Genomic DNA, 26,877 nt, shown 5'->3' on the forward strand with positions numbered 1-26,877 from the left:
CAGCATAATATGTTAACAAGTAGCCTGCCATATTTTTAGACCTGGGGACCTTTTAACTGAAAGAAAGAGAGCGGGATCCCCTACTACAAACTGTAGCCTATACCTTTCAATACTGCGCTATTCAAACAACAATTACTGACATACATACATTTAAACATTATGCAATGATTATATGTTTAACACAGGCCCACATGTAGAAGGCATAGTGAATACTTAATACTTAACCATGTAGTTGCTACCTTACCTAAAGGCCAGTAGCCTTTCATCTGTGTTGTGTTAAATTGAATTAAATGTTTATTAATTTCACAAATTGGCCGATTTATCTTCGCTAATGTTATGTTGGATCCATGGTAAGGCGTATTTTCATTCATATTTGTTAGAAGAAAAAGACTTTAAAAAAGTAACCAAACTATATTTTGGCAGACCCTCTGGAGCAGCTCTGAGGACCCCCCAGTGGAACTAAATGTAGTCTATTTATTTATTTCAACCTTATTCATCTATTAGTTTGTTCAACAGGGACAATCATTAACTGTCCCAGAGTTAGCTAAATAGCTCAATTTCATCAGCAGTCCCTGGGCTTTCCACCGGATTTTTGAGCCAAAGGGGGGTTGACACTAGACACCTACCTTGGCAATAGCTGGAGTCGCACCATAAATGGGCGGGGACATGGAGGTACAGCATGTACAGCAAATATAGGTAGGCTACTGTACACCATGGCAGGAGAGCTGGATATTTTAAGGCGTTAAAGATGCGCCGACTGAACACACTTGTTTATTCGTACCGAAATCTAACTGTTGGGAGAGGCTACTCAACCGTTACATTCACCGTTACGTAACGCAATTTGTCTTTGTTGTTGCTCTGTGGGCTAAACCAAAGAAGCCTTCAGAAGACTATAAAAGTAAGTTTTCACGGCTAAATTTAAGTAAATAACTAAAAAACAACCCCTTGGATGAGAGCAGTGAGTATAACGTGTTAGGTTATCCTTTTAAACCTGCCGTTTGTAACCGAAGAAAAGGTTGAAACCATAGAAACCACCACCGTCGGCAGTTAACTACCGTTGAGTTAGCCTACAGAACGTAATTGTCTGAAGAAAGCTAAATTACACTCGGGTTTTCCCGTGAAACCCGAGAAGACACGAAGTGGAAACTCGTCCCACAAACTGTACGTTACTGTACTGAAGCGCCGCCATTGGTTAGAACCGTCCATCCGCCGGGGAAGGGAGGCGGGGGCGAGCTGTTGAATGACGGCCGTAGCTTTGTTGACACTTCAGAGCCCGAGACAGCCTCCGGGACCCACGCAGGCCTAGATATTTCACATTTACACCGCGTGAAGATATCGGATGAAAGAGTAGGAGCCGCCGTATCGTTTCTTTAATCACCGGGGGGATGTTGCGGACGGTGCGCGGACAACGTGACGGGACGATACGGTGTCGAAACTGAGCGGACGTTTTCACAGGTTGGTGAACCGTGTTCTGGCACCGAGTCGGGAAGCCATACAAAAGTAATGGTTGTAGTCAGGTTAAGTGACCCGGGCTTATATTTAAAAGGAGAAATAGGCGGTGCCTGCCAATTCCTAGAAAAACACGGACCAGAATGAGACATTTGACGTGTGCAGGCTGGGGCTTCATTCGTTGAAGTTGACGCTCAGACTTGGGTTACAAAAGTGTAGGAGGCTCGTCTGGCAGTAAGAGGACCGTCTGTCTGTCTTTCACATTTTGACAGATAGCCAATCAAATTTGTTATTCAAATCGCTGCTCATATGTCAGTGACCTATATCTCATGAATGTGCGCCAAGAGCCCACAGTAACCTCTCTACCAGACCAGACAGCATGGGGATCAACGGGTTAGACAATCAAGCGCAGCCGTCCAGCGGAGTGTCCAGGACGGAGGAGCCAGCTGCAGATCCTCAGATGGAGCAGAGGGATGCTCCCCAAGACGCAGACAGGAGCAAGGTTGATCAGGCGGCGGGCAGCGAGTGTAAAACCGTGCAGGACAGCGCCGTGCAGCTGATCGAAGCCGGTAGCAAGCCGCCCCTCTCCCCGGATTCTGAATCTGAGGCGGTTGTCCAGGTGGAAGAGCACGGCCACGGAGCTGCATTCGTCCCGCCCGAAGGAGGTTACGGCTGGCTGGTGGTTTTTGCGGCAACCTGGTGCAATGGGTCGATCTTCGGCATTCAAAACTCTTTCGGCATCCTGCATATGATGCTGATGAAGGAGCATGCAGACCCAGACGATAAGACGTCTCAGTTCAAAGTGGGTGAGTAACAGACAGAGACAGTCTGCTCAGGTGAGATGAGCCGAACTGCTGAACAGAACAAGTACATTTGTATTGGATGCATGTTTGATTCCAGTCACTTATGAATGAAAGATTAAAAAGGTGGAAATTGGACCTCCGGTAGGTGACTACGTATCCACATGATAGGAACAACTATATCTTCATGTAACACCATCTTCATAGTAGATTATGCTGTAGAGGTAAGGTGTTGCACACATGCATCTAAGCCTCTGAAAGAGATGTGGGTCAGCTCAGAGTTCAAGTGGGTTTACCCTGCACTTAAAGTGGCACACTAGTGTTATATTACATATGTGCCTAGTCTACATTTAAAGTCTGCATATTGTTTTATTTAGAAAAAGGGGTTCATGCATTCAAGAAAAGCTCTTTGCTGGTCTACTGCATGTTTTAGAGCTGATGTTCAATCATTACCAGACATTAAACTGTCCAACTGTCTACTCGCTGTCCATTCATCAACACCATGTAACTTCATTAACACGCTGCTGTGAATACATTTCTGTGAGTCACAAATGGTCCTTTGATAAAAAAAATAGTTCGCCTGAAGGCTAAATGTTAACTGTAGACTATCACAGATATTTTTACTTTAGTTTAAGTGTGACCAACAAACAACTTCTTCCAATTTGTAAAAAGTTTCTGCATAGAATTTTGGCAACCCCTAAATTTTTCACAGAATGTGAAATAGCCAGTATTTGCATTTCCAGCATTTCTGTGTTTTTCTGTTTGGATTGTTCAATTTAAAGAAACAGCAGAGATTCAAAGGGAGGGAGGGCGTGACTAAAATCCTATGCAAGATTCAAGTCACAAACATCACTGCCATATAAAACGAAGAGACCTTGTGATCATCGAATTCCAGGAATTATATTTATTGTTCATTCACAGTAAAGCTGCTGTGGATCACTTATTTTGGCGTTCACGACCAGAATATGACGAGCGTTTATCCCACTGTCTCCCTGCAGGCTTCAATTTAAACCATTCTGTTGAGGATTATATCACAAACATTCAAGGTGAATGTCCTCTCGATATACTGGGTGGTGCAAACTTGACTATGATACAGCTGTAGAAAAAGAGATACATATTGTTAGGACTTGGTAAGATGAGGACTCAAATGCATTCAGGGAACGACTGATACCGGCTTTATTTCTGACACCCTGGGTAAACTCTTAAGACAGAGCGATAAATAAACAGGCTATAAAAACTCTGTACTCGTCAGTTCGGACGACGGAATTAACAAGCAAAACTGACGTGGCAAGAATCACCAAACAAATAAACTGAAAATCGCCCCCGAGGGAGGAAAAGTCAACAGGCTATGACTACACTGATCTGAACATCTATCTTTGAAAGTTACACAAAAGAAAATCACTCACGAGGAGGAAAAACGAAGACACTATGAAATTGAACTAACTACACAAACTGACCAAAAAAAAGAAAACCAAATTTCACTCTTCTTCAGAGGTTCTCTAGGAAACAGAAATATAAAATACAAGGCTGTGGCAATGGCTGGAGGTACACAGCAAGACCATATACTCTGGCAACAAGACAGGGGAAGACGAGGACTATATACATATGAGGGAGGATGACACAATCAGGTACTCAGGGAACACAGCAGACCGGTGACACAGGAGGAAGGGCAAGTGACCTGAAAGGAGAGGAAGATTACTTTTCAAAATAAAACAGGTATTTCACAAGACAAAAAACCCAAGACAGGACACCTCTCACCGCGGTGTGACACATATTAATATAGAAATCACTGATGCAGGGCTCAACACTAACTTTAAGACATCATTTTTTGGTTGCAGAAACTGAAAATATGGTTGCATTTTGGTCGCCGTAGATTTGAATAATTGAGATACAAGGCAGGCATATGTCAGCCTAATAATTAAAAAGTATAACATAAAAGATCAAAAATGTAAAAATGTCCTTGTTTTTAGTTCAGGTTCATCCAGTTCTCTGTCCGTTGAATCAATTTGCACATCTTTGTGATATTGTCGGGTCACCCCACTCTCAAACAACTTCATTGTCGCCATTGTCTCTAAAACAAATACCTGTGCACAAGCAAGCAATATTCAAATATCCTTAATGCAACAAATATTAAAACCAGATTCATTTTGGGGTGTCCATATTTCTTTACATGTTAAAAAGTGGTTGCCACCAATGACAACCAAAGAATAAGAAGCGGTTCCTAATATCTCAAAATGGTTGCCTGGGGCAACCTGGCAACTGTTACTGTCCAGCCCTGCACTGATGTTACTTTCAAGAAATGAGACAGTTCGGTTTTGTTTTATGCAAGACAAAGTTTGAAAACAAAGATTTCCAGAGCATCCATCAATCACTGACATTTTCTTGCTTGTGCTTGTTACCATGTGGAAATATTGAGCTCAAAAGCTGAAATTTAGGTAACATCAGTACCAAAAAAATGAAGAAAACCCAAATATCAGGTGCAAAGTTCATACAAGAAAAAAGTATTCAATAAAATACAGGTAAATAGATACAAAATGCATCGCACATAGAAATCAGACAGCATACAGCAACCAGCCAGACTAACCCTTTAAATGATAGAAAAGCCAATTTAAAGAAGTCTATTTTTAGATGTTTGTTTTTTTTAAACTAATGGGACAGACAAAATTGTTAAATGAGTTTCAGTACAGGTCTAATGTCTGTGACAGTACCCCACATAGTACGTGCAAAACTTTGCAATTACAGAAAAGCTCACTTTTGTGTATTGATCAACTACCCAGCTTTGGGGAAGAAGCTCTGGTATAGGCGTTCTGTCCTACATCCAAGTGATCTGTTCCTACTGATGTAGTAGCTCAGAAAAGTATACAGCTGCTCGGCCACTAGTTACTAGGTAGGTATGGTCTACTAAGTGATGAAAAGAGTCTTAAAATCAGTCCTGAACTTCACTAGCAGCCAATGGAGCGAGGCTAAAATAGGAGTGATGTGAGACATATGGCCAGTCCTAGTGAAAAGACTATAGTTGCTGCATTTTGTAATAGCTGAAATCATGTCAGGGCTGTTAAAGTTAGCAGCAATGACGTATCTCTGGAGGTTTGGTCCCTGGACAGTGTCTTAGTAGAGTCTTGGCCTCTAGCTTTCAGGTTGTTAATCACATCAACAACTACTGACTGAATGAGTAATTACACAAGTTTGTTTTCAGGGATGAACTGTCTGACGGGTGAAACTGTGAAATGGCCTGTCTTAGATTAAAGTGAAAAGAATGTTTTCGAGGAGGGGAGCAGCATGCACCAGGAGTGGATATATTATACTTCCTGTCAAGATCCACAATCACCAGCAAAGGTTAAGGTCAGGATGTCAGAAGGGATTACAGCTCTAAGACTTTTCCCTGGAACAAATTCCACCCTTTCTCATCAGCACACACACACACACACACACACACACACACACACACACACACACACACACGCACATGCACACACACAAAACAGTTACTGAGGAAGAGAAATCAAATAGAAAATCAAAGGCTCAGACATGATCTGGCTCATTAGAGTAGTTTATACAAGAACAGGTTAGCATCTTTAATGGCATCTTGAACCTTGTCATTTCTAATTTATGTGAAGGAAATTACTGTGTATGGTGGGAGCGGCACAACATAATTAAGACTTATTTTTCAATCAACAGGACAGCTTCTATCAAGGTATTTCTTTTCAGTTCCCCCACCCTCTTTTTGGCTCGTGAAGGATCTAATCTCCAGCCGTTCCTTGAATTTGATTCTTGGTTGTTCTCATATGTGAAAGGATTAAGCTAGTACGCTGAGTACTGACCTCTTCCCCTGAGCAACAGAAGAAAACAGAGGGGAACAGCTTAACAGCAATAGTTGTAAAGGCTACTTTTTTGACAACTATCCAGTTTGAGAAAGAAGAGTCAGTAAAAGTTCAATTCAGATATGTAGAGCATCTTAAATAAACATGTTAAAGTACTTCACAAGCAATGCACTACTGGACCACAATGGGAGGAGGCGACAAGAAATGATTAGGATGCGATTAGTTTTAGTACTTTATACCAAGCTCAATTAAGCTGGGTGTTTATTAAGCCTTTAGGGGTAAACAAGATATTTTCAAAATAGCTCAGCATTATCAAGCAGGGGGATGAGAAGAACTTTTTTTTAAGTAAAAGAAGGTAATGAAAGAGTGGGTTACGAGTTGCAGATGGTGTTGTTTTCAATTATTGCAGCATGGCACGGTCAGAGGTTTCATTCCTGTTGTGATCGCATGAACAAAAATGCTGGTATGTCAAGGTGTGTAACCAACAAAGCATTCTTTTATAATTAAAAACACAAAATGTTTATACAATCAGTGGGTATGGTGGAGGTGATGTGTGGCTGTAATAGGTGCGGCGAATGTGGGAGAGACATTCAAACCGCAGCGCTGTTTCTGCTGCAGCATAGTTTGCAAAATGAGAAATACGCAGGAGGGGCAGAAGAAAGGAACTGACTGAGCGAGTGATTCATGTTTTAGTAATACTTGAAATATTCTTGATCTATATGCCGCTAGTGTGAAACAGATCAGTGGGGAGACTATGATGAGACAAAACTGAGGCTCATTCGAGTACATTGTGTCCTATACGTGTCTAGATGTAGAGCTGAAGAAGTTATGCATTTTGTTTGTTTCAAATTTCTGTTTCATAGTAGGCTCCATTATTAATTCTGCTCCATCGGCAAAGGAGAGGGGTCTTTATTTTCACTTTAACTCCAGTTAAGTGGACTATAATTCTTACTGACATTTTGCCGTTAAGAGTTTTCCATTAAGTGATGGAAGATACTGAAAATGTATACATGACACTTAGGAAACCAGGCTTTTAACAACATCAATGGGAAGATGGAAAGATCGCAAGCCCCCTGTGCCACATTTAAGGGTTAGGGTTATACAATCGTATACATATAGTAGTTCAGAATAGCTCAGAGTGACTACAATATTCTTTCAGTAACAATGGTAACAGAAGTAAAACTAGTCATTGGTTGGGACATGTGTCTTCAAATCCCAAGTTTTTGTCTCTTGGTGCAAACCTGTTCTTTGTGTTATTTGGCTCGGAAATTAGTGTTAGGGTAAAATTACTTTCAAACATTTGTTTTTGTTGAAGCTGCAGATAAACACTATTTAGCAGGTGTTCATTACATGTGAATTAGTGTCTGCACCAAGTTGCCACCCTAGGGCCGAAAAATGAAGGCAACATGGAAGTGTCAAAAACTGCAATTCCTCGAATGGCCATCTGAGTCTTAACCTGACTCTCGCCAGATGAATTTTGTTCCTCCTTGCTTCACTCATCCATCTGGGATCGCTCCATGGCCAAGTGATTTCAGGAGGCTGGACCTTATCAAAAATCCTTGCATATGATTGGATAAACCACTTGTCATCTTTATTGATGTGCTACTTCAACCACTCGCACCAAAACCAACCTGTGACGCTGATAAGTGACGCAACAAAAAGCCAAACAGAACAGCCGACATGGTTTCCACCAACAAAAGCTTTCAGAGCCGTTCTCTGGTGTTCTTTTAAAAGAGAAATATTCGCTAGATTGAACAACACGGAGGAAATAGCAGCATCGATGTTAATGTCCGCTTCCGCGATGTGAGCCGCCACAGTTGTTTCTCCGTTACGTCTAATCTATAAAACCCTGCCCAGCGGACCTGATTGGCCTGACCATTTTTTGCGGACCCTGAAATCACTTTCCTATGGAGTGAATCCAGATGGTTGAGTGGAGCTAGGCAGAGTCAAGACGGAATCAAGGCGGAACGAAAGTCCTCTGGCGATAGTCAGGTTATCTGAGTCTGGCTCTGCCAGAGCAAATCCCCATAGACCTCCATGTTAAAAGGCCAAACTTTTGACGGTTCATGGCGACTCACTTCTTTAACTGTTATGAAGGCTTCAAGTTATGCATAATTAAGGACATTGATGCTTTGAGTGGATGCCTTCACATCAGACTGTAGGCTTCTTCAGTGTGCCTCAGCTCCATCCATGCTCCACCTCTTTGCCCATTAGTGGACCATCCAGGAATTAGGTGGTGTCAGGCACTGCCAAGGTGGCGATGGCCAAAGCTGCCCACACTGAACTTTAAACCGTATTTCTTTAGTTGTGGTCAGAATGTAATCTTTTCATAACGTGGCCATTTTCTTATTAATAAATGTCTCAATTTGGGGAAGAGAATATACCAGTTAGGATTCAAACAAGTGTGTGTTCTACCACAAGCACAACAAACTCCTCCAGTCATGAGCATACTCTGTGTAGTGTTGTATTGTAGCTCCACTCCCGCAGATTTCACCAGCATCTCCAGGGCAGCTGGAAATCCAAGGTTAGCCATTCAGAAAAGTACTCAGGCATTTCTGGCATTCCAAGGGGCAGGGGAACGGATCGAGGTCAGGTCAGAGTCTCTAAAAGTTTGACACACTGTTTTGTTGTTTAATGTGGGTTTATTTCAAGATCAATAAATTAATGAATTTAGCTACAAATGATTCTACCAGGGGCAAAATAGTCACTGAAAAAGCAAATAAACTCTCCCCAGCCAATATTAAAGGAGTGGAAAGGTGATAAATAGCATCATCCTTTTCACAAGGTTGATGCCTGAATGGATGGTCCGGATGGATGGGTGAAAGCATTACCCATCCTACTCTGCCTCTGATTGGCTTAGACCTAATATTCTTACCATAACCTTAACCAATTTCCCTCAACAACATGCTTAAACATAACCAACTGATCAACCAATCAGAGTCGGGTCGGTGACTTCGTCCGTCGCTCCAGACCAATCATTCTAGCACTGACCTTCTCAAAACTAGAAGCAAGGGTTTGTGTGAAATATTGTCTTAGCATTGAGAAACACAAGCTATGAAAATCCCACCGACATAGAGTCGAGGCTGCCAGTTGTAAAGTAGTATTAGAGTGTGCACCAGAAGTCTCAGGGCCGAGTTATTTCTCCACACTCACATGTGACACACTGTACTCTCTGCAAAACATATGCATTATATATCCATGCAATCCCCTCTTGCATTATTAATAGTGTCAACACAAGCCTTTTGCACAGCAGCGAATATTAGTAGCTTGGAGCATGATATGACTGGTAGTAAACATTCGAAGGAGTTTCTCATGGTTAATGTGCGGTACCCTGGAGCGCCAAGAGTTTTCTTTTGTCGAAACCCATTTATGAGCTGCGGCTGACTTGTTTGAAGACATTCCTTAAACCACATCTGTGGCAGCTCGTCCCCCAAATGACTTACTCTACATCTTAAATTAGCAATCATCCGCAAACTATGCAGCCTGACCTGATGCACTGTAGGTAATTAACCAGTTAGGTACTGAATGCTTAGGCGTAGATTAATGTACACAATACCCATGTCTTTATAAAGTCTAAAGAAGTAACATATGTAGAACTACTTGGTTGAAAGCATGAGAAACTGATTGACACAGTGCTATACTGGGAATATGCTAGTTATCTTGTAAATTAGCTTTTTCTTTTTAGTGTTTTTGACAGAATTTCTCAAAATGAAACTTCTACAGACCCAATGACTGTAAACAGTTTGTTTACAATAACCTCCGGGTAGAAAACCCCTGTGTGTTCTCTATATACACAATTCAACGGCACTGAGCTAAAGGGGGCAAGGAACAACTGGATATACTCTAATCTCATTCATCTAAAATGCATGTTTGATGCTTTTATATCTTATTTATAACAACACTTTTACTAATGTGAGATAAGAGACCAGATTTACCTTTTGAGCTACGGACTAAAGAAAATGACACCACCCAGCAGTAACAGTCAGACCGGCGGTGAAATGTCGCCGTTTGTAACGCAAGAATTGCTTTAACAAAGACACTAGAAAAACAACACGGTACATTAAATAAGCACAGCCGAAGTGTCAGATAGGTCTGACAGACATTTTTAAATGTTACAGTTATGGATTAAAAATGACAACAGAAATCCACAAGTTTGCTAATTTGACATATATCCGCAATGTAAATCAACTGCCAGTTGTCTATACGGAAGTGATCGTGTGACGTGACAGTGACTAGGTCTATAGACCATTTTACAGTTGTAAACATAATTCTAAATCAAAGTGAGGATTAAACTGAAACATAATATACCAGATACAGTAACTCCTGGGGAACTTAACCACACTGAGCTAACACATTAGTGATATTCATTTTTTTGAACTTCTTTTTTGTTGATGATAAAAATTAAGACACCACTTAGCTTGTTAAACTTACAAACCTACCCGCCAAACACTATGATAATCTTACAGCTGTAGTGTACACTCTTAACCATTAAAACATTGTTGGTAGAGCCAACTTTGCCAACTAGGGTTGTGCAACATAGGCAACACATCAAATCATTACATTTACCTCTTTTCTAAGATGCTGTATGATTTAATATCCATGTTTTTCAGATTAAATTACTTTGTACGTCATACAGCAACATTTTGCCCAGCCCTAGCACCTGCTTAAGGCATTAAATATGGCCTTGAGGGAATGGGCTTTTTCCTCAGCCTTTCCGTTAATGTAACAAAAACATGTATGCCGATTGTTTCTTAGACTATGAGAAGCCAAGACAGTTTCAAACACAACATGTTGCATTGTTTAGTTGATGGAATACTTCCTCACTGTGTCTAAGAAAAGTGGTGTTAGTGCTCGGAAGGCATTTGGACAGTGATGTGTTTTTCATTGTTTTGGCACATTGGATTTGAAATGAAACAAGGACTATGAGGTTGATTTCGTTGGCCCAGTCAAATTCCAAAGAAATATATTGCTTCTTACTAACTGCATAAATGTCTCAGATTTCTCCAGCCACCCAGTAAATTGGAGGTAGATAACATTTGTGGTACTGCTCAAAGCATTGAAGACTTGTGTGACTTGTGTGTCAGCCACAACATATCTTCCAGGAATGATTTTGTCTCAGTCTCCGGATAATCCACAGGGCATGATGTGAGCAGCTTTCTTTGAAAGTATACCCTACTTTACTTTCTGTTCACTAAAACTGAAAGATTCCCTACTACGCTGGTAATTTGATAGGAATGTTAAAACCCTAAAATTGAAGCTGAAAATTAGTGCTTTAACTATTGTTTCATTTAAATTCCATACGGTGTCCACAACAAAATGGTGACAATGTCTAAAATACTTTGTTACAGCACTGTAGCTGTTAGTAAACAGGTGCGGCAGTCTTGGGCTCCATATTGTCACAGCAGGGTTGAGGAAATCGTTCCAGCTATATAAATATACGTGTGAATGTCAGTGTTGTTTTGAAAGGAGTGAGAGGGCCTGCGCGACGTGAATGACTCAATGTCGGTAGAAAAGGTGGTTTGCGTCATGCAGGATGTTTATGTAGATTGATCTAATCTAGGAAAGGTTTTCATCTTTGTATTCACCCACGACATAGATCTGCCAAAGTAGACACATATTCAAGCATATAAATATCTAGAAGGGCACTCGTAAAGTGCAGACCTCCAAGGTTATTTCAAAATGTTTTCCTTGAACTTATTTTTCTGATCATTCTGACACCACATGAATGGAGCATAAATGCCCTGTCTCACAATGTTTAACGAAGTGAAAAATAATTTGTGTATCTGCCCCACCATGATTCAGAAACACTCCAAATTTTAATGGTTTCTTCCTTGGCTCATGGTATACTTTTTAACAGTTTTGTGAAAATTAGACTAGACAAAATCCCTGGTGCAGATATGTATGAAACAACTTTGCTAAACCATGCATGCTAAATATAAGCTAAACAAAGTACTCTTGGGTAAATCTCTTGGTACATTAAATGTCTCCATCAGCATGTCCTTACCACAAAAGGTTTGTTCCTCCATTGTAAAGAAGGGTCCTATAGAGATGTCAGATTGCATCCATCACGTAAAGAGAGGAAAGCTTGTTGAGCCTTCTCACCACCACAAGCACATGCACACATATCTTTTCATTTCGCTTCAGTCTCCCTCGCCATGTCCTTTTTGTTATGTTTGGAAGTGTTCGGACCTAATTGTCTATAATGAGTCCACTCAGCCTATTCACAGACATTTTGCCTGTGCCAGGGCAACGAGAAATAGGGGTTTGGAGGTAAGGGTTGGCCGAAAGAGAGAGGGGAGAGTGGAGGAGTGTTTCTGTTGCTTTGTTAGCCTCTGATTGTAGGTTGAACCTGGTATGTTGTAGACAGTGTGCTTTGGTTTTGTACACAGTAAGTAACATGGAGTGCACTTTAAAACTGGGACTGCAATTTTCTCTCTGCAGTGGTTCAGTCAAGAAAGCCTTAAGTGAAGTAATTGCGTAGTTTGCCATATCATGACGACATATATTAATTTAAATAGTACTGCTCGCACTACTGGTACTTGAATGTTGCCAAGCTGTCTCCGGTTATAATTTTCTTCCTCTTAAGTATTCTCTGCTGCAGCTGGGTAATGATTGAGGATGTAGACAGTGGAAGGAGTATGTTGTGGAAGATTAACTATTGAGCCGAGTGTAGTAGGCAGTATGCTGTCTGTTCCTCATTACTCTATACTGTCTCTATGTGGTCTTTGGTTGAATGTGGTATTCCTTCATTTTATATTTTGTCTTCATCCTTGGTGAATTACACAGTGTTTTCATTACTGTGACATGCATTTTCTTAGATTCTGTATTGATAAAATGCAAGCTTGTGCATGTGTTCAACCATGGTGCCTGTCCCTGCTCATTCTAACCACCCAGTTCTTCTGTTAGAGGGAAAGACCCACCTGGAGCCAGTACTGTAGGAACATATGGAAAGAGTATGACAAACTGAAACTACAGATGGAAAGTAGCATGGTAATCCAAGACTAATACGACCAGACAGACCAGTCTGATCGACTGTAAAACATTTTTTACGAGGACATCCAAGGGTGAACCAGTAAGAGCATGTGCAAGATAGAGGCGGAAAAAGCAAACATATAACAGCACGTACAGGGGACACCACAATGGTAGGTAGAGAATGTCTGATTTAAGACCCTGCGGTCCCTCCAGACAAACCATCTGGACATGTCATAATGTAAAAGGAACAGAAAGTGGTCTTAAGTGACAGCAACATCAATAAGAGGGAATATAAGAAGCTGGAGAAGAAACAGTAAAAGTGATCACAATAAAAGAAGCACGCAAGGCTGTGGACAAGGCACCAGACGCAATGCAAACTAAACACGACCCAATTCTTTCAGGAGTTTTGGACTGAGCTCATACTTTGGGTAACTAACTTTTAGAGCTGTGTACATACAGTATGTCAATAAGACATATGTACACATCTCTGTCATCTAGACAGCACAGTAGCCCTAACTGTAGTAGAGATGTTTTATCAATTTTTCCGATCCAATCCAATACCGATACTGATACCTGGGTTGAGCGTATCGGCCGATACCGATCAATAATACTGTTGAATGAATAAATCGTATATCTTGCTATGTGAGTGAAGGCATCAGGCTTGACATAAACATTTAGCCTTGTTAAAAAAACAAAAGGTATAAATGTACTTCATATTATTTACTAACAAATAACAAAGTGTACATTAGCAGCAAAAATCAATAAATAACTTCCATGTAAAGTGCACTGCAAAACGATATTTTAAAACATTATATAAAACCCTAACCAGTGTTGCAAACACAGAACTGAAGTGACTAGATTGTAACTGTAACATGTAACTGTGTATGTTAGTGATAAAAAAAGAAATGACTGGCCTCATTCATTCGATATCCGATCCAGGTGATAAGTCAATATCGGAGCTGATATCCGATCCAGGTATCTGATCGGTGCATCTCTAAACTGTAGAAGTTATGGGCCAATGTCAGCACTCTTTTGAGTGATTTATAGTTTGCTGTATGCAAAACCCATAGAGAGCAGTCAAATGTTTTCATTGTGGGGCCTTTAATCCTGTTATTTCCATACTGAAAATGTACATGTTCACTCCTCAGGGTAGTGTAGTGACGATCCAACAGAGAATGAGAACCCAACCCGGCTCATTGTTTCATTTATTTGACAGCACGGCTCAAGGGCAGCAGTTGTACTAGGCGACCCCCCAGTTTGTTGTTTTAATTTTACAACCCGGGACTTTACTCAGTGCCATTTTCAGCCACAGTAGGCAGCTGTTTTTAGCAAAAAAGCTCTAAAAACCTACTGTACGCTACATACGAAGCACCAAACAGTAGGCAGATAAAGTTAGTGACCAGCAGGTGAACAAAGTGAAGCATTTAGCAGCTTAAGAGCATGATATATCCCTCAGTTAAAGACCAAAACAGGCCCAGGGGTAGAGGGTCAATCTAGTCCTGGGCAAAATGGACAAAATCTTCTATCCCGAATTTCACATCTCAATAACTAAATATATGAAGATATGGGATCTTTTATGGCAATATAATATAATTAACATGGAAACCCTTTATTTAACTTTCATATTATCATGTTTTTACTCTTATTAACTCATATTTTCAAAACAGACAGTAGTTTTGACTTCACTGTTATATTCCCAAAAGCAGAATTATTGGGTTTAGACATACAGGAGTTGACCAATACAGCTAAATGAATGAATAAAGACAATCCTGCACACTGGGGTTGCAAAACACTACTCATTATTTATTCTAACCAAAATTTGGGTTCCAAGTGGACCTTTAGGCACCATTCTCCAACATTATTATGCATAGAGAACCCAGTCCTGAGCTGTATGCACTATTGTATTCTGGGGTAAAGGAGCTTAAAGGTTAGAGAAGCTTGTGACTGGAATGTTTCCAGTTGGAGTCTAGTTTGTTAATCGCATTGAGCTGAGTGATAATGTTAAGTGTGATGTGAACACAAAACTGTAATCTTAAAATGATATTCCCTCAAAATAACTCAAGAATTCCTACGCTAAGTGTCTAATAGGATATAAGAAATGATGTGAAGACATTTTAAATCCATAAGATCCAAGGTCAACTTCACTGTGAAATAATTTTTCTGTCCATTATTAAAAAGGATAACTCGGTAAGAAGGGGAGACTTTTGGTTGGATACTTTCTTTCAAAGTTGTCCTTACATATATTATGTAAGTCTGGACAGTTTGGATGTAAGCTTCAACTTGACTGAATACAACCAAAGGCGGTAATTCTAGGTTGTGAATGTTGCGCCCAAAGGTGAAGCTCAAACATTTTGCAGGTAAAGTTATAAAAAAGTGGAAATCCCCCTTATCTTTTTCCATTTCGATAAATAAACTATATGGAAGTATAGAGTGCTGTCCCACCCTTAATCTATACAAAATTTGACTGTAGTGTACACGTGAAGTAAAGAATTTTTAGGCCAACACCATAACAAAGAATGTGTTTTTGAAATGCTGTTGCGTTCATGTTTCACACTGAACAGAGAGTGTGTCAACGGCAGCTGGTGGAATTAATTTCAGGGGGCTTTGTCACAAATAAAGTGAACTTTCTACCAGCAGAAAATGCATTATAAGCTACTAATTGACCACACAATTGTAATCATAGGAGGAGAAATCATGAATAAATGAAATCAAAAAAATGAATTCATTTCGATGTAAAGCAGGAAGGGCGACGCCCCAGTGCCCTCTATGGGCCAGCCACCACTAGAGAGAGAGAGAGTGTGTGTGTGTGTCCAGTCCATCCACCTGTTTATCTGCCTCTTTGGTCTCATTCCCATTGAGTTGTTGGATCAGTGTGACTTACAGCCCAGACACCATAGTACACATTAAAGCTACCTTTGCTCCCTGGGAGTCTGGGCCCAGGCATTTGTTTGTTTGCACTTCAGGTTATGCAGTGTCTCTGTTGGATCATTCTGGCTCGTTATGTTTTAACACTGGATGGATATTACACCACAGGCCAGATCTACCTGCTTTGATCCGCTTTTTGATCTGCTTAATCACCATGAGAAATCTTATTGAGTGTGTCTGATGTACATGAAGCAAGTAAGGACACAATAAAGAGCACAGTTACATAAATGTATATAAATAGCAAATCACATGATGGAGGGTCTCACGTACAGAGAGAGTGAGTGAGTGAGAGAGAAAGAGAGAGACGTTCCTAAGAAAAACTAGTGCATACAAAGGCTTTAAGTTTCTCAAAGTATGAAATCAAGATACTCATGTTGTCTGGGTCATGAAATACCTTCAAGGCAACGCAAGCTCAAGATTCAACATGAAGCACATGGCTCACGTGTGACACTCTGTTCATGCAATGGATACAGTTAAAGGTTTTTCTCATCCTTCTCCTATAACAACTTAAGCCCTATTCTGGAGTGGGTCGGTATGATTGACTGTATTATAGCAGGTAATAAAAAATCTGCTTTGAGGCAAATTCTACATCTGCAAATTGTGTTGGAAGAACACACAAGACAAAATTAGCCAGTGCTTTGTTTCCAAGCATGGAAGGGAATACATTTCTTGTCACGATTTGAACGTTATGTTGTATAGCATGGTGTTGTATTCTGTATATCTATATACAGCACACTTTTCATACATGGACTTTGAGACTCGCTTGTGGGTATAAGATTATCTTTCATTTACTTTAGGTGCTAGCTACAACATACAGGGTTTTAATGTTTCTGACAATTCATTCTCTCTCCTCTCCCTTTTCTCTCCAGCCTGGGTCGGGGCCCTAGCCATGGGCATGATCTTCTTCTGTTCACCTGTGGTCAGCATGTTCACAGACCACTTCGGCTGCAGGAAGACAGCTGTCAGCGGGGCAGTGGTCGCTTTTATAGGGCTGCTCAGTACATCCTTTGCAAAGTAAGCTAGTGTACATTTATTATTAAAGACAACACTCGCCTTAGCCCCAGTATGTTTCTCTGATGTATTACCATTACATTTTAGTCACAGAGCTAAGCATAAAAGCAAATTTGTTTTCTGAAGAACAAATACTCTGAGATTTGAAAAGCCCAGAAGTTTATTTACCAATGCTAACAGATATTATAAAGGAATATTCAAATTCTCTTGTCATAATCTGGATGGAAAATAGTCAATTAACCCGTCTCTCATGATAGACAAATAAAGCTGAAAATCTATTTTTTTAGTTATGTGTATGAATTAGGCAAAGACATTTCCGACTGCCATCTTTTGTTTGTAATAAGAAACGGGTTGCGTTTGAGATTCCATGCTTACATGTTATTTAATTTACACTACGTTGGCATAAATATCCCACAACGTTCATTACAGACAAACGGACAGCGACCAAAGCAGCTTTGTAACGTTAATAACCCCTCCATTTACATTTTTCTACATACCAAATCACTGATTTTGTCACCCATTGGACTAGGTGCTTACCTTTGAGGTTGGCCAGGTTGGCTTGGTTGTCATGGTTACACGTCTGCAACGGCAAAGAGGCCCTCTGCAAGTGACGTGATATAGCTCGGGTCTAAAAACAGGCAAGAAACAGAAGATAATCCATTAAGATCTAGGAATGCTGACCACTGAAACATTAGATACTATAAGATCTGACAACAGAGAACACGTGGGAAAGGAGGAATAATGAGTGACAGGTGACAGCAGAGTTGATGAGAAACAGAAACATCAGGGCGGGCCAGACATCACACAGGTGGGAAACACATGAAAGCAGGGAGTTACCTGAAATGAGAGAAAAGATGAGTATACAAAATAAAACAGGAAGCACTAACTGAAAACCTGGAAACAAAGAAACCCTAAAGCAGAGGAGCAGGACGTGACACATAGTAGGCTGAGCAATTTTGAACACAGCAAGAGTCACACCTTGGGAAACAACTTTGAGGAAAACCACTTAGCTCAGTGAATAGATTTTTAGGAGTCCAAACTTTGAATGTTTTATTACTTACAGAAATCTACATCCAGAATAATAGTTTTTACACTCTTTGTTTAAATGCAACCATGTTACTTAAGGATTTTATTGCTTCCTTTGTCACTTTTATTTACATAGTCCAATATCACAAATCACAATAATTTGCCTAAAGAGGCTTTACAGTCTGCAGCTTATGACACCCTCCTTTGGTCCTTTGACCCTCAGTTTAAACATGAATTAATGTTGCAGCGAAACAAACATGATTAATACTGTTTTAATAATTTTTTCCTTTTCTGTTTCAGCTCCCTGAGCCTTCGCTATTTCACATATGGCATATTGTTCGGCTGTGGCTGCTCATTCGCCTTCCAGCCTTCGCTGGTTATCCTCGGCCACTACTTTCGCCAACGCCTGGGCCTGGCTAATGGTGTGGTGACGGCTGGTGCAAGCCTCTTCTCAATGGGCCTGCCGGTTTTCCTCAAGAAGTTGGTGGAACCTCTGGGACTCAGCAGGACCTTCCAGATCCTAAGCGTCTTCATGCTGGTCCAGGCCCTGCTGGCGCTGATGTACAAACCTTTACTGCCTGCTGGAGGAGGCATGGGACCCCCAGGCATGGGTCCTGGCCCTGCCAAACCCCAAGCCCAGCCAGGGGCCACTGCTCAGGGTGGGAGCTGGTGGAGCAGGGTCCTGGGGGGGGTCAGAAAGTACTTCAATCTGCGTGTGTTCCACATCGTGACATACCGGGTGTGGGCGTTTGGAGTAGCCACAGCTGTCTTGGGCTACTTTGTGCCGTATATCCATCTGGTAAGAACAATAACGGGCATGGTTGTATTCAAGTTACACGTGCACATTGAGTGTTGGCTTCTGTCTTAGTTGTTTTATCTAAACTAAAGTATCTACAAATATGTCTTAGTTTATGAACATTACCAGTGTAAAATCAGATTTATATTTGTTATCTAACAGATGGAAAAAATAGAACATTGTATGTCACTAAGCATTGTGTACTTGAGTCCTCCATTCATCTCAGTTATGCTAAAACATAATATAATATGAAATATGTAATACCTAGCATAGTATAGCATAATGTTCTTGGTTACTTTTAGTATGCAACTGTGAGAATGTAGGAATTGTGACCTTTTTATATTGTGGGGTTATACAAACATTATGGTGTTGATTAGTCATAGGTGTATAATCATGTGACTGAGACATAAATTAACATAAACACACGTCATGTTCTGCTGTTGAACGAGCGACCAAACAAATACTCACCAGGGAAAAGAGCAGCACTCAAGTCAGTTAGTACAGGCTAATCAGCTGCTCATCTGTAGCACATCAAATAGCATGTAAACGTACCAGCAAATGTCACTTCGTTCTGTTTAGATGCTGGTTACGCTCCAGTACTACTGCTAACAACACTGTGTGCCCATGATTGGTAAGCTACAGCACATGTTTCTTCACATTGTTTCTCATCCCCCCACCGGGGCTCAGCCTGCCCGTGGCTGTCAATCAAACAGAAACACGCTGTAAGGTAAAGGAGCATTTCTAATATTATATTTATATATGATATATATAATATATATTATATATATTTGAAAAATCTGCACATGATCTATGGCCGACTTTGGTGTGAAATAGTGAGATAGTGAATGATGAGGATGAAGTGTAAAGCTAAAGCGCGGAGCTGTGAAGTTGATCTCCCTCCATCCAGATGTCGGATGTTCCAGCTCTGGCCTCCCTCTGTCAGGCCTGTTGTTTCAGGCCCGGGCCCAGATGTAAACACAGCCCCGGTCTTTGTATTGGCTCGACCACCTCAGGAAACCTCTCCTGTATGTCCTCTCTGTATCCCTAAACATGCCTACCCTATGGCCATTGATGAATGTAGAGCCCTTCAAAGCAGAGCAAATATTTCACAAGTTCAGGAAAGACTTCAGAGGGTGGTTTAATGTTTTGGATCTGATTTCGGGGCTCAGGGCTGAGGGGAGTGGGAGGGTCTGACCTATATGCATTGGGTCTTCCTGTCCTGTGGTTTCAAAGGTCTGTTGATGAAGACATTTTGTCATTGTTTGACTTTAACTTCAGGGTTATGGATGGCCAATCCCTCCACCCCACCAAATGCACACACGCTGACTTGTTAGGCATGAAGCGCATAAACATACGAGAAAGTTCACCAGAAGAATTTGTGATATCTCATTCACTATTAGACTAGTGGCTTCTGCTGAGTTTCTTGTGCAGCACAATCACATTTAACCACCAAACATTCAGCCAAAGGTCACACAACACTGACTGTTTTTTTTCTTTCTCTGTCTCAGATGAATTTTGTGAAGGAGCAGTTCAAGGGGACACAGAAGGAGTGGGTGCTCCTGGTTTGCATAGGAGCTTCATCTGGGGTGGGGCGCCTTACTTTCGGCAAGATCGGAGACCTCATTCCTGGTGTTCAGAAGATCTACATGCAGGTGAGGAAATGTCCGAAGGCATACAATGTGAACAGCCACGCAGCTTAAAGTAGTATGTGGGCCTGGAGCATTTAGTCTGGATTGAAACTGGTACTAGCTAGATGTCTAATACTACCTATCGTCTCACTTTTAGCCTCTTAGTAACATGACTTTAATTATTTCTTTGAATAGTTTCACAATCAGTCAACAGTAAATGCTTTTGATTTTTCAATTTAGTTTCTGTCTATTTCTTAAAGCTTTGTAAGCACTGTAGTACATGTACACTTGCTATAATGCATATAATATGCATATACTATAATATAATTACACTCTCGTAATATCTTGTGGTATGACAAAATGTGAGTAGTGCTAACAATTCAAATGAAAAGTCTGCATATCAACTTTAACCTGGAATAGAAGACTTGGGTTTAACTATTAACAGTTTTTTTTCCACCCTCTGACACACACATTATTACATTGCAACAATGTTTGTATAATGGTATTTTTATGCAGTCTCACTAGGTTGAAGATACACAGAGATTCAGAGTCTGTAATTGCTTATGAGGCTGCATATAAACATGAATCAGATTGTAACTGGCACACACATACAGCATCAGAATAAAAAAGAAGCTTTGTTGTTGAAATAAGAAGTACCCAGATAATTGCGTGGATGATTCAGTCCTGAGAAAATCGAAGCTCTGCGGCTGTAAGGGCTGAATACAAACAGGATTTGTTATTTCTTGCTGGTGTGCATACGAATGTAGCTCCTGCTGAATGCAGAGACACAGTTGATCCATAGACTCTTCTGGCCAGAACAACCACACTCAATCTGCATGTCATGAATTAAAGTGCATTAGTGTTGTTCAGTAGAGGAACATGGAGTCATGCAAATTTCCAAATCAGATATTAAAACAGAAACATGTTTCTATTCCTATTGGACATTCTGGATGTGTGGATATAATGCTAAAAAAAAAAGAAAAAGAGAATTTGTTCACTGCAAGTTCAACACACTTGCTCTCCTGCTGTCATAACAGAGAAGCACATTGGGGTCTTATCATATAGATTTTCATTCTTTCATTCATCCGGGGTTAAACAGTGTGTTTAAAAGTTGCTTTCTTATACAGTTTGGTAATTGAGAAGGACTTTAAGGTGATACAGACAGTTCACAGTATTAAAGTCATTAACTCTGAGCTCAGTGTAATGCAACAGTATTAGCTGATTCTTTAGATTTTTACAAACAGGCAGGCAGCTTTCAGCAGCTGCTAAAAAAATTCCTGTCTCAGCCTATAGAACAGGTGGTGTGATTGAGATGAATAGAAATTCCTCAGTTTTATATTCCTTGAGCTTGGTTGTAATCTCCACATAACTCAGCGTTTCAGCTCACGACGCTCAACACGATGATCAACATGTTTCATGGCAGCTACTGAGATCTAAAACATATCTGCACTGCTGGTATTTTGTAGTATCAAAGGTCCCATATTGTAAAATACAAGATTTCCTTGTGTTTTTATTTTTGGAGTGCACGCTTCCAAATACTGGAAACTAGTAATCGCCTACTGCAGCTATGGCAAAGGAAGCAGGCAGCCACACGTCCTTTAGACATAGAAATAACAGATTGACTTAAAGCTTGTTAACATGTCTGTTTCAGGTGGGGTCCTTCATAGCTCTGGGCCTGATGTCCATGATGATCCCCCAGTGTGCAGTGTTCGAGGGGCTGGTGGTTGTGTGCGTGTTCCTGGGACTGTGTGATGGCTGCTTCCTCACCATGATGGCACCTATAGCGTTTGAGCTGGTCGGGCCCATGCAGGCCTCGCAGGCTATAGGCTACCTACTAGGCCTTATGTCTCTTCCCATGACTGCGGGTCCACCCATCGCTGGTGAGAAGCAGAGCAAAGCATTGATTAATATACAATGTTATCCAGAAGGAGCCTGCAGTAATCTGGCTCCTTGCACTGACTTCAGGATGTTGGCAGTTACAGCGCACAACAAGCTGATTGATATTAACAGAGTAAAACATAGGGTACATAGGGAGTAAAGGGAGAGCAGGACAAATGCAGGATAGATTGTACAGCAGATTGTATTTACTGTAGTGAGGTTTGGGCTTGTGGCCAACTGCAGGCTGTCTCTAGGGATTTGTCTTCTGGGAAAAAAAGGCACATACAGGGTCAAATCTCAGTGCTCAACTCCCCTTTCCATCTCCTCTACCTCCTCCTTCTCTCCTCTTCTCTCTAATAACAAAAGTGAATAGAAGAGGACTGACGGCAGACCATTAATTTAATGACTAAGACATCCTTGGGCTCACTTGCCAACCTCTTTCAGATCTCACACATACCTGGACTGCTTTAACTTCAAAACACTCTGCCTGCCTTTTATGGCCCCTGTTCTGCATTCCAGAGTTTATTAATGGTTTGAGATATTCGTTCAAGTTAAATTTCTCAAGCTGTCGAATTCATGAGACTCTCATTTAAAAGGAACAACCCAATGTCACTTCAAAACACTGTTTTTGTTTTGATTACATCTGGTGTTTATTAATTAGTTATCCAAAGCTATTCACAGGAGTATCCATGGAGATATAGAATATAGAGCTTTAAAACAATGACATTAAAGAGAAAGCAACAAAACCTCATAAGCTTGAACCAAAGATTGTTTTCCTGATGGTTTACGATTAATGAGAGATTTGTGTTGATACAATAAAACATGCTGAAAAATCCCTGTCAATAATAACTATACAGGTATATCATAATATCAACCAAGATGTTATTATATTATACTGTTGGTTGAACAACTATTTTATAACTATTTTAAGATGTCACCCTTAGCCTGTGGGTTTTTGTGTGGGTATCTTTCACAATTGTCTGACATTTAACAATTAATTAATCAAGGAAATAATCTGCAGATTAATACATAATAAAAACAATTGTTAGTGGCAGCTCTTCAATAGTATTTATTTCTTTAATTCCCTTTCTCCTTTTGTTCTCTTAAAGATCTAGTATTGTAAAGTGAAATTTCCATGCCTTTTTTAAAATTATAAAGCAGGTCGAGGTGCAATATAAATACTGTGAAAGATTAAAACGCTTAATCGACAGAGAAATGCGCACAGCTTGTTAAATTTATTCCCAGGCTGCAATGACTGGCACTAAAGTGAAGCGTTTCAGACAGAGGGTGAAAACAGGAATATTCAGACAGACAGTATGAGAAAAATAATGTGTTTTTGAACATTAAAGCATGTAAACATGTTCTAGTAGAAGTAGCAATCATCTGTGGATGAAATGTTATGTACAAATATTCGGACAATATTCTTGTTTCGCAGTGAGTTTTGGTACTATAGCCAGCTTTCACATGCAGTTAGTGCGGGAGAAACATTTAGGCTGTGAGGAGTTTTGTTTAGAGAGAAAAAAAGAAAAAGTGCAGCTCCTGCTCATTTTATACCCCCACATCCAGTGCATGTGGACACAGCAAGTCAAATAATTGGGTTCTCTGTCTGCGTGCACACAGACCTGCATTCAGACATATACATGTACATTATACAGTACGGTATAGCAGCATATGGTATCAGTTTTCATTCTGACTAACCACAGATACAGGCATTATCTCCTATAGTTAAACAAAGCATGTAAAAATGTAATGTGTAGTATTGTGTAGCATATTACGTATTACATTTTGCTCAATATAAATAGCCATACATTTGTGCTAATATCCCGATGTTGTTCCGTACAGTCTGTACAGTTCATAAGCAAGAAGAATGCATATGTTACAGGCAACAATGTGAGTTCAGTACCCCTCCCTCTGCTCACGTCATAAGCTCAGCGGCACAGTCAACTTGTTGTGCAGTGTGTTAAACTTGTTGACCTTGCTTTGTTGCTCTCTGTACAGTTTGTTTCCTTTAGCTCATATGCAGATAAATATAGAATGAGGACATGTGGGTACAATGGTTTGAAACACTCTACAGGGAATTAATGAGCCAAATCTAATTAAATAACACTTTATTCAGTGCTGCTGTCACTGGAGCACACTTTTCATAACTGCAGCATATTGAGACATTAAGTAAAAGACGTTAGCAACAACAAGATTTTCGGTTTGTGTTATGTCACACTTTTGCATAATTTGAGGATATGATTGAAACCACTCCCATGCTTGTGCATTAAGTATGGAGCTGGAGCCAGGACTTTATTTGCCCAGCTTATCATTAAACCCTGGAGGGGGATCTGCCTGGCTCTCTATCAACTTCAAAAATATGCCTTTGAGCACCTCTGAAGCTAAGCTAATCTCTAAAATGTTATGTGTGACAGCAGCGTTCATGCGACACTGAAGCGACTGCCAACAGTCTACCGGTTCTGTCTGCAAGCGTCAAGCAGCAAAGGAGCAGTCAAACTTTCTGTGCAGTGTGCAGTTTTCCTTTCCACTAATTTCATCTTCAAATTGTTGTTGTTGTTGTTGTTGTTAAATATGTTGTTTGTATAGCTGGAACAAAAACAATTTCCCCCTGGGATTATTAAAGTATTTCTGAGTGCTTTCAAAACGCTACGATAAGGATTACACAATACAGAATCATTATAAAACAATAAAAGAAAATAGGTCAGATAATAAGAAAATTAAGATCTTGTAATTTCGGAGCCACAGTCTGCACAGTAGTGATCTGGTGGAGCCGCAGTTTTGAAGTCCCGCCATACACCTGCCTGACCAATCGCGATTCAATAACAGCTGTCAATCATGACGTAACACCCTGTTTTTATAGATTAAAATAATAACTAATTAAAACCAAACATATCAGAAAAAATAATACTTGACCATACATCAGCAATATAAGAACTACCTAAAATGACAGAATTACTGAATTTGTATATATTTTTTTTATATACAGTCTATGTTTAAGATACAATAACATGAAGTGTGTCCCCCTGCCTCCACTGTCCAGGTCTCCTACGTGATTACTTTGGGAACTACACCGTGGCCTTTTCCTTGGCTGGGGTTCCTCCTATGGTGGGGGGTGTGGTGCTGTTCTTCGTTCCCTTGATTCACCGCAGGCTCCAGGCAGCAGCGTCACCAGACGAGACGTCCACAACCGCACACATGCTGCCCACAGCCCCATCAGAGGGGGAGCCCAAGAGCTGCTCCAATGGAGACATCTTGCCTGGCTACACTGACGTAGAGACACACATTTGAGCGGCACCATACAAAGGTTACATATATTTATACATATCAAGCATAGATCATGTTTGTACACGTTGAAGTATAACAACACATGCTTCTTCTTCTAATACATTACCCTCCTTTTGCTTGTTCTCCAGGGATTCAGCCCACCAGCAACTTTTCTCATCCTTAGATTTTCCTCCTCTCCACCATGGACTTCCTGTTGGCTGACCTTTTAACCCTCTCACTCTCCTGGACTCTCATGGGCTGTTTGTTATTTTCCTGCGGAGAGAAATCGAAAAGGGCGCTCTGGCTACAAGCCACAGAGAGGACGAAAAAGAAGGCACATCAGCGTAGGATGATGGGAATGTATGAGAAGGGCGAGTACAACACAGCCTCAACTAGAATTGTTTAAACAGTGGGGACTCTGTAGTAACACACACCTCCAAAAAGGAAAGAAATTAAGAGCTCTTAACTGACTGATTCACAGCATCTTTCTACTGTAGCTTTTGGAAAATGTAAAAAAATACTATGCTTTCTTTCCAGATTCCATACAAACACATTAGAAAAGAGGCATATAAAAAAGAATTAGTGAAGAGATGAATTCACACTTTCTTTGTAGTATCATCTAGGTTTTTTTTTTTTAACACAATGCATCTCATTTAGTTTGCGCAGCTGGATAGTGTAGTTTGCTTGGTTTCTGTTACGACAGCTACAAGAGCAGCATCGGTATCTGTTGTAAATGTCACAGGAGGTAACAGACAATTGTTCTGAGCGATCAGCCAGCAGACACGATCACCTCAACTCAACCGCACACTGCACTCACAACCAGGGTCCAAAATACTTCAGCAAAATGACTTTGACAACTCTACCAGCCTGCCTGCACGACAGACAGATGTGTGATTGTGGAAGCTGTTGATTCCCACTGATTCATATGCCATGAGCCCTAGAGAATTTGATTTTTTTTGCAGTTTGAATTAAGGTCAGTGACTTTTGCAGTTTGTGGCAGATTCATTTATGCAGTCATTAGAGTTGTGTCGTGAGAGCTGTGCATCTGCTGCTCGAAGTAATGAAACTTAACACTACAGTGGATACAAAGTCTTCTCACGAGTCTGTACAGCCTTAACTCTCAGTGTTCACTTTTTATTTCTTTCAATCATCAAACTCTACAGGTATTATTGGCCTAAGGTTTTAGCAGGGTGCTAGTCAAATCTGCGTGAACTTTGGAAAATAATCCACAGTAGTTTTTGTAGTGTGCACACTGTAAAAGTGGAAAGAGGTGCAATTACGCAGTCCTAGTCGGAGATTGACAGCTG

At 40.6% G+C, this 26,877-nt stretch overlaps 1 protein-coding gene across 1 annotated transcript; it reads left to right on the forward strand.

The window, feature by feature from the left end:
• The first annotated feature begins 1,329 nt into the window (after positions 1–1,329).
• Positions 1,330–26,618, forward strand: slc16a2 (solute carrier family 16 member 2). Its single transcript, XM_083915852.1, has 7 exons — positions 1,330–2,255; positions 16,837–16,981; positions 18,305–18,803; positions 20,309–20,452; positions 22,080–22,308; positions 25,347–25,610; positions 25,720–26,618. Exons 1-6 carry the CDS (start codon positions 1,829–1,831, stop codon positions 25,592–25,594), a joined length of 1,692 nt encoding a protein of 563 aa, XP_083771978.1. The 5' UTR covers positions 1,330–1,828; the 3' UTR covers positions 25,595–25,610; positions 25,720–26,618.
• Positions 26,619–26,877: the final 259 nt, after the last annotated feature.

This window comes from Echiichthys vipera (genome assembly GCF_963691815.1).
Source record: "Echiichthys vipera genome assembly, chromosome: 6".
NCBI lineage: Eukaryota > Metazoa > Chordata > Actinopteri > Perciformes > Trachinidae > Echiichthys > Echiichthys vipera.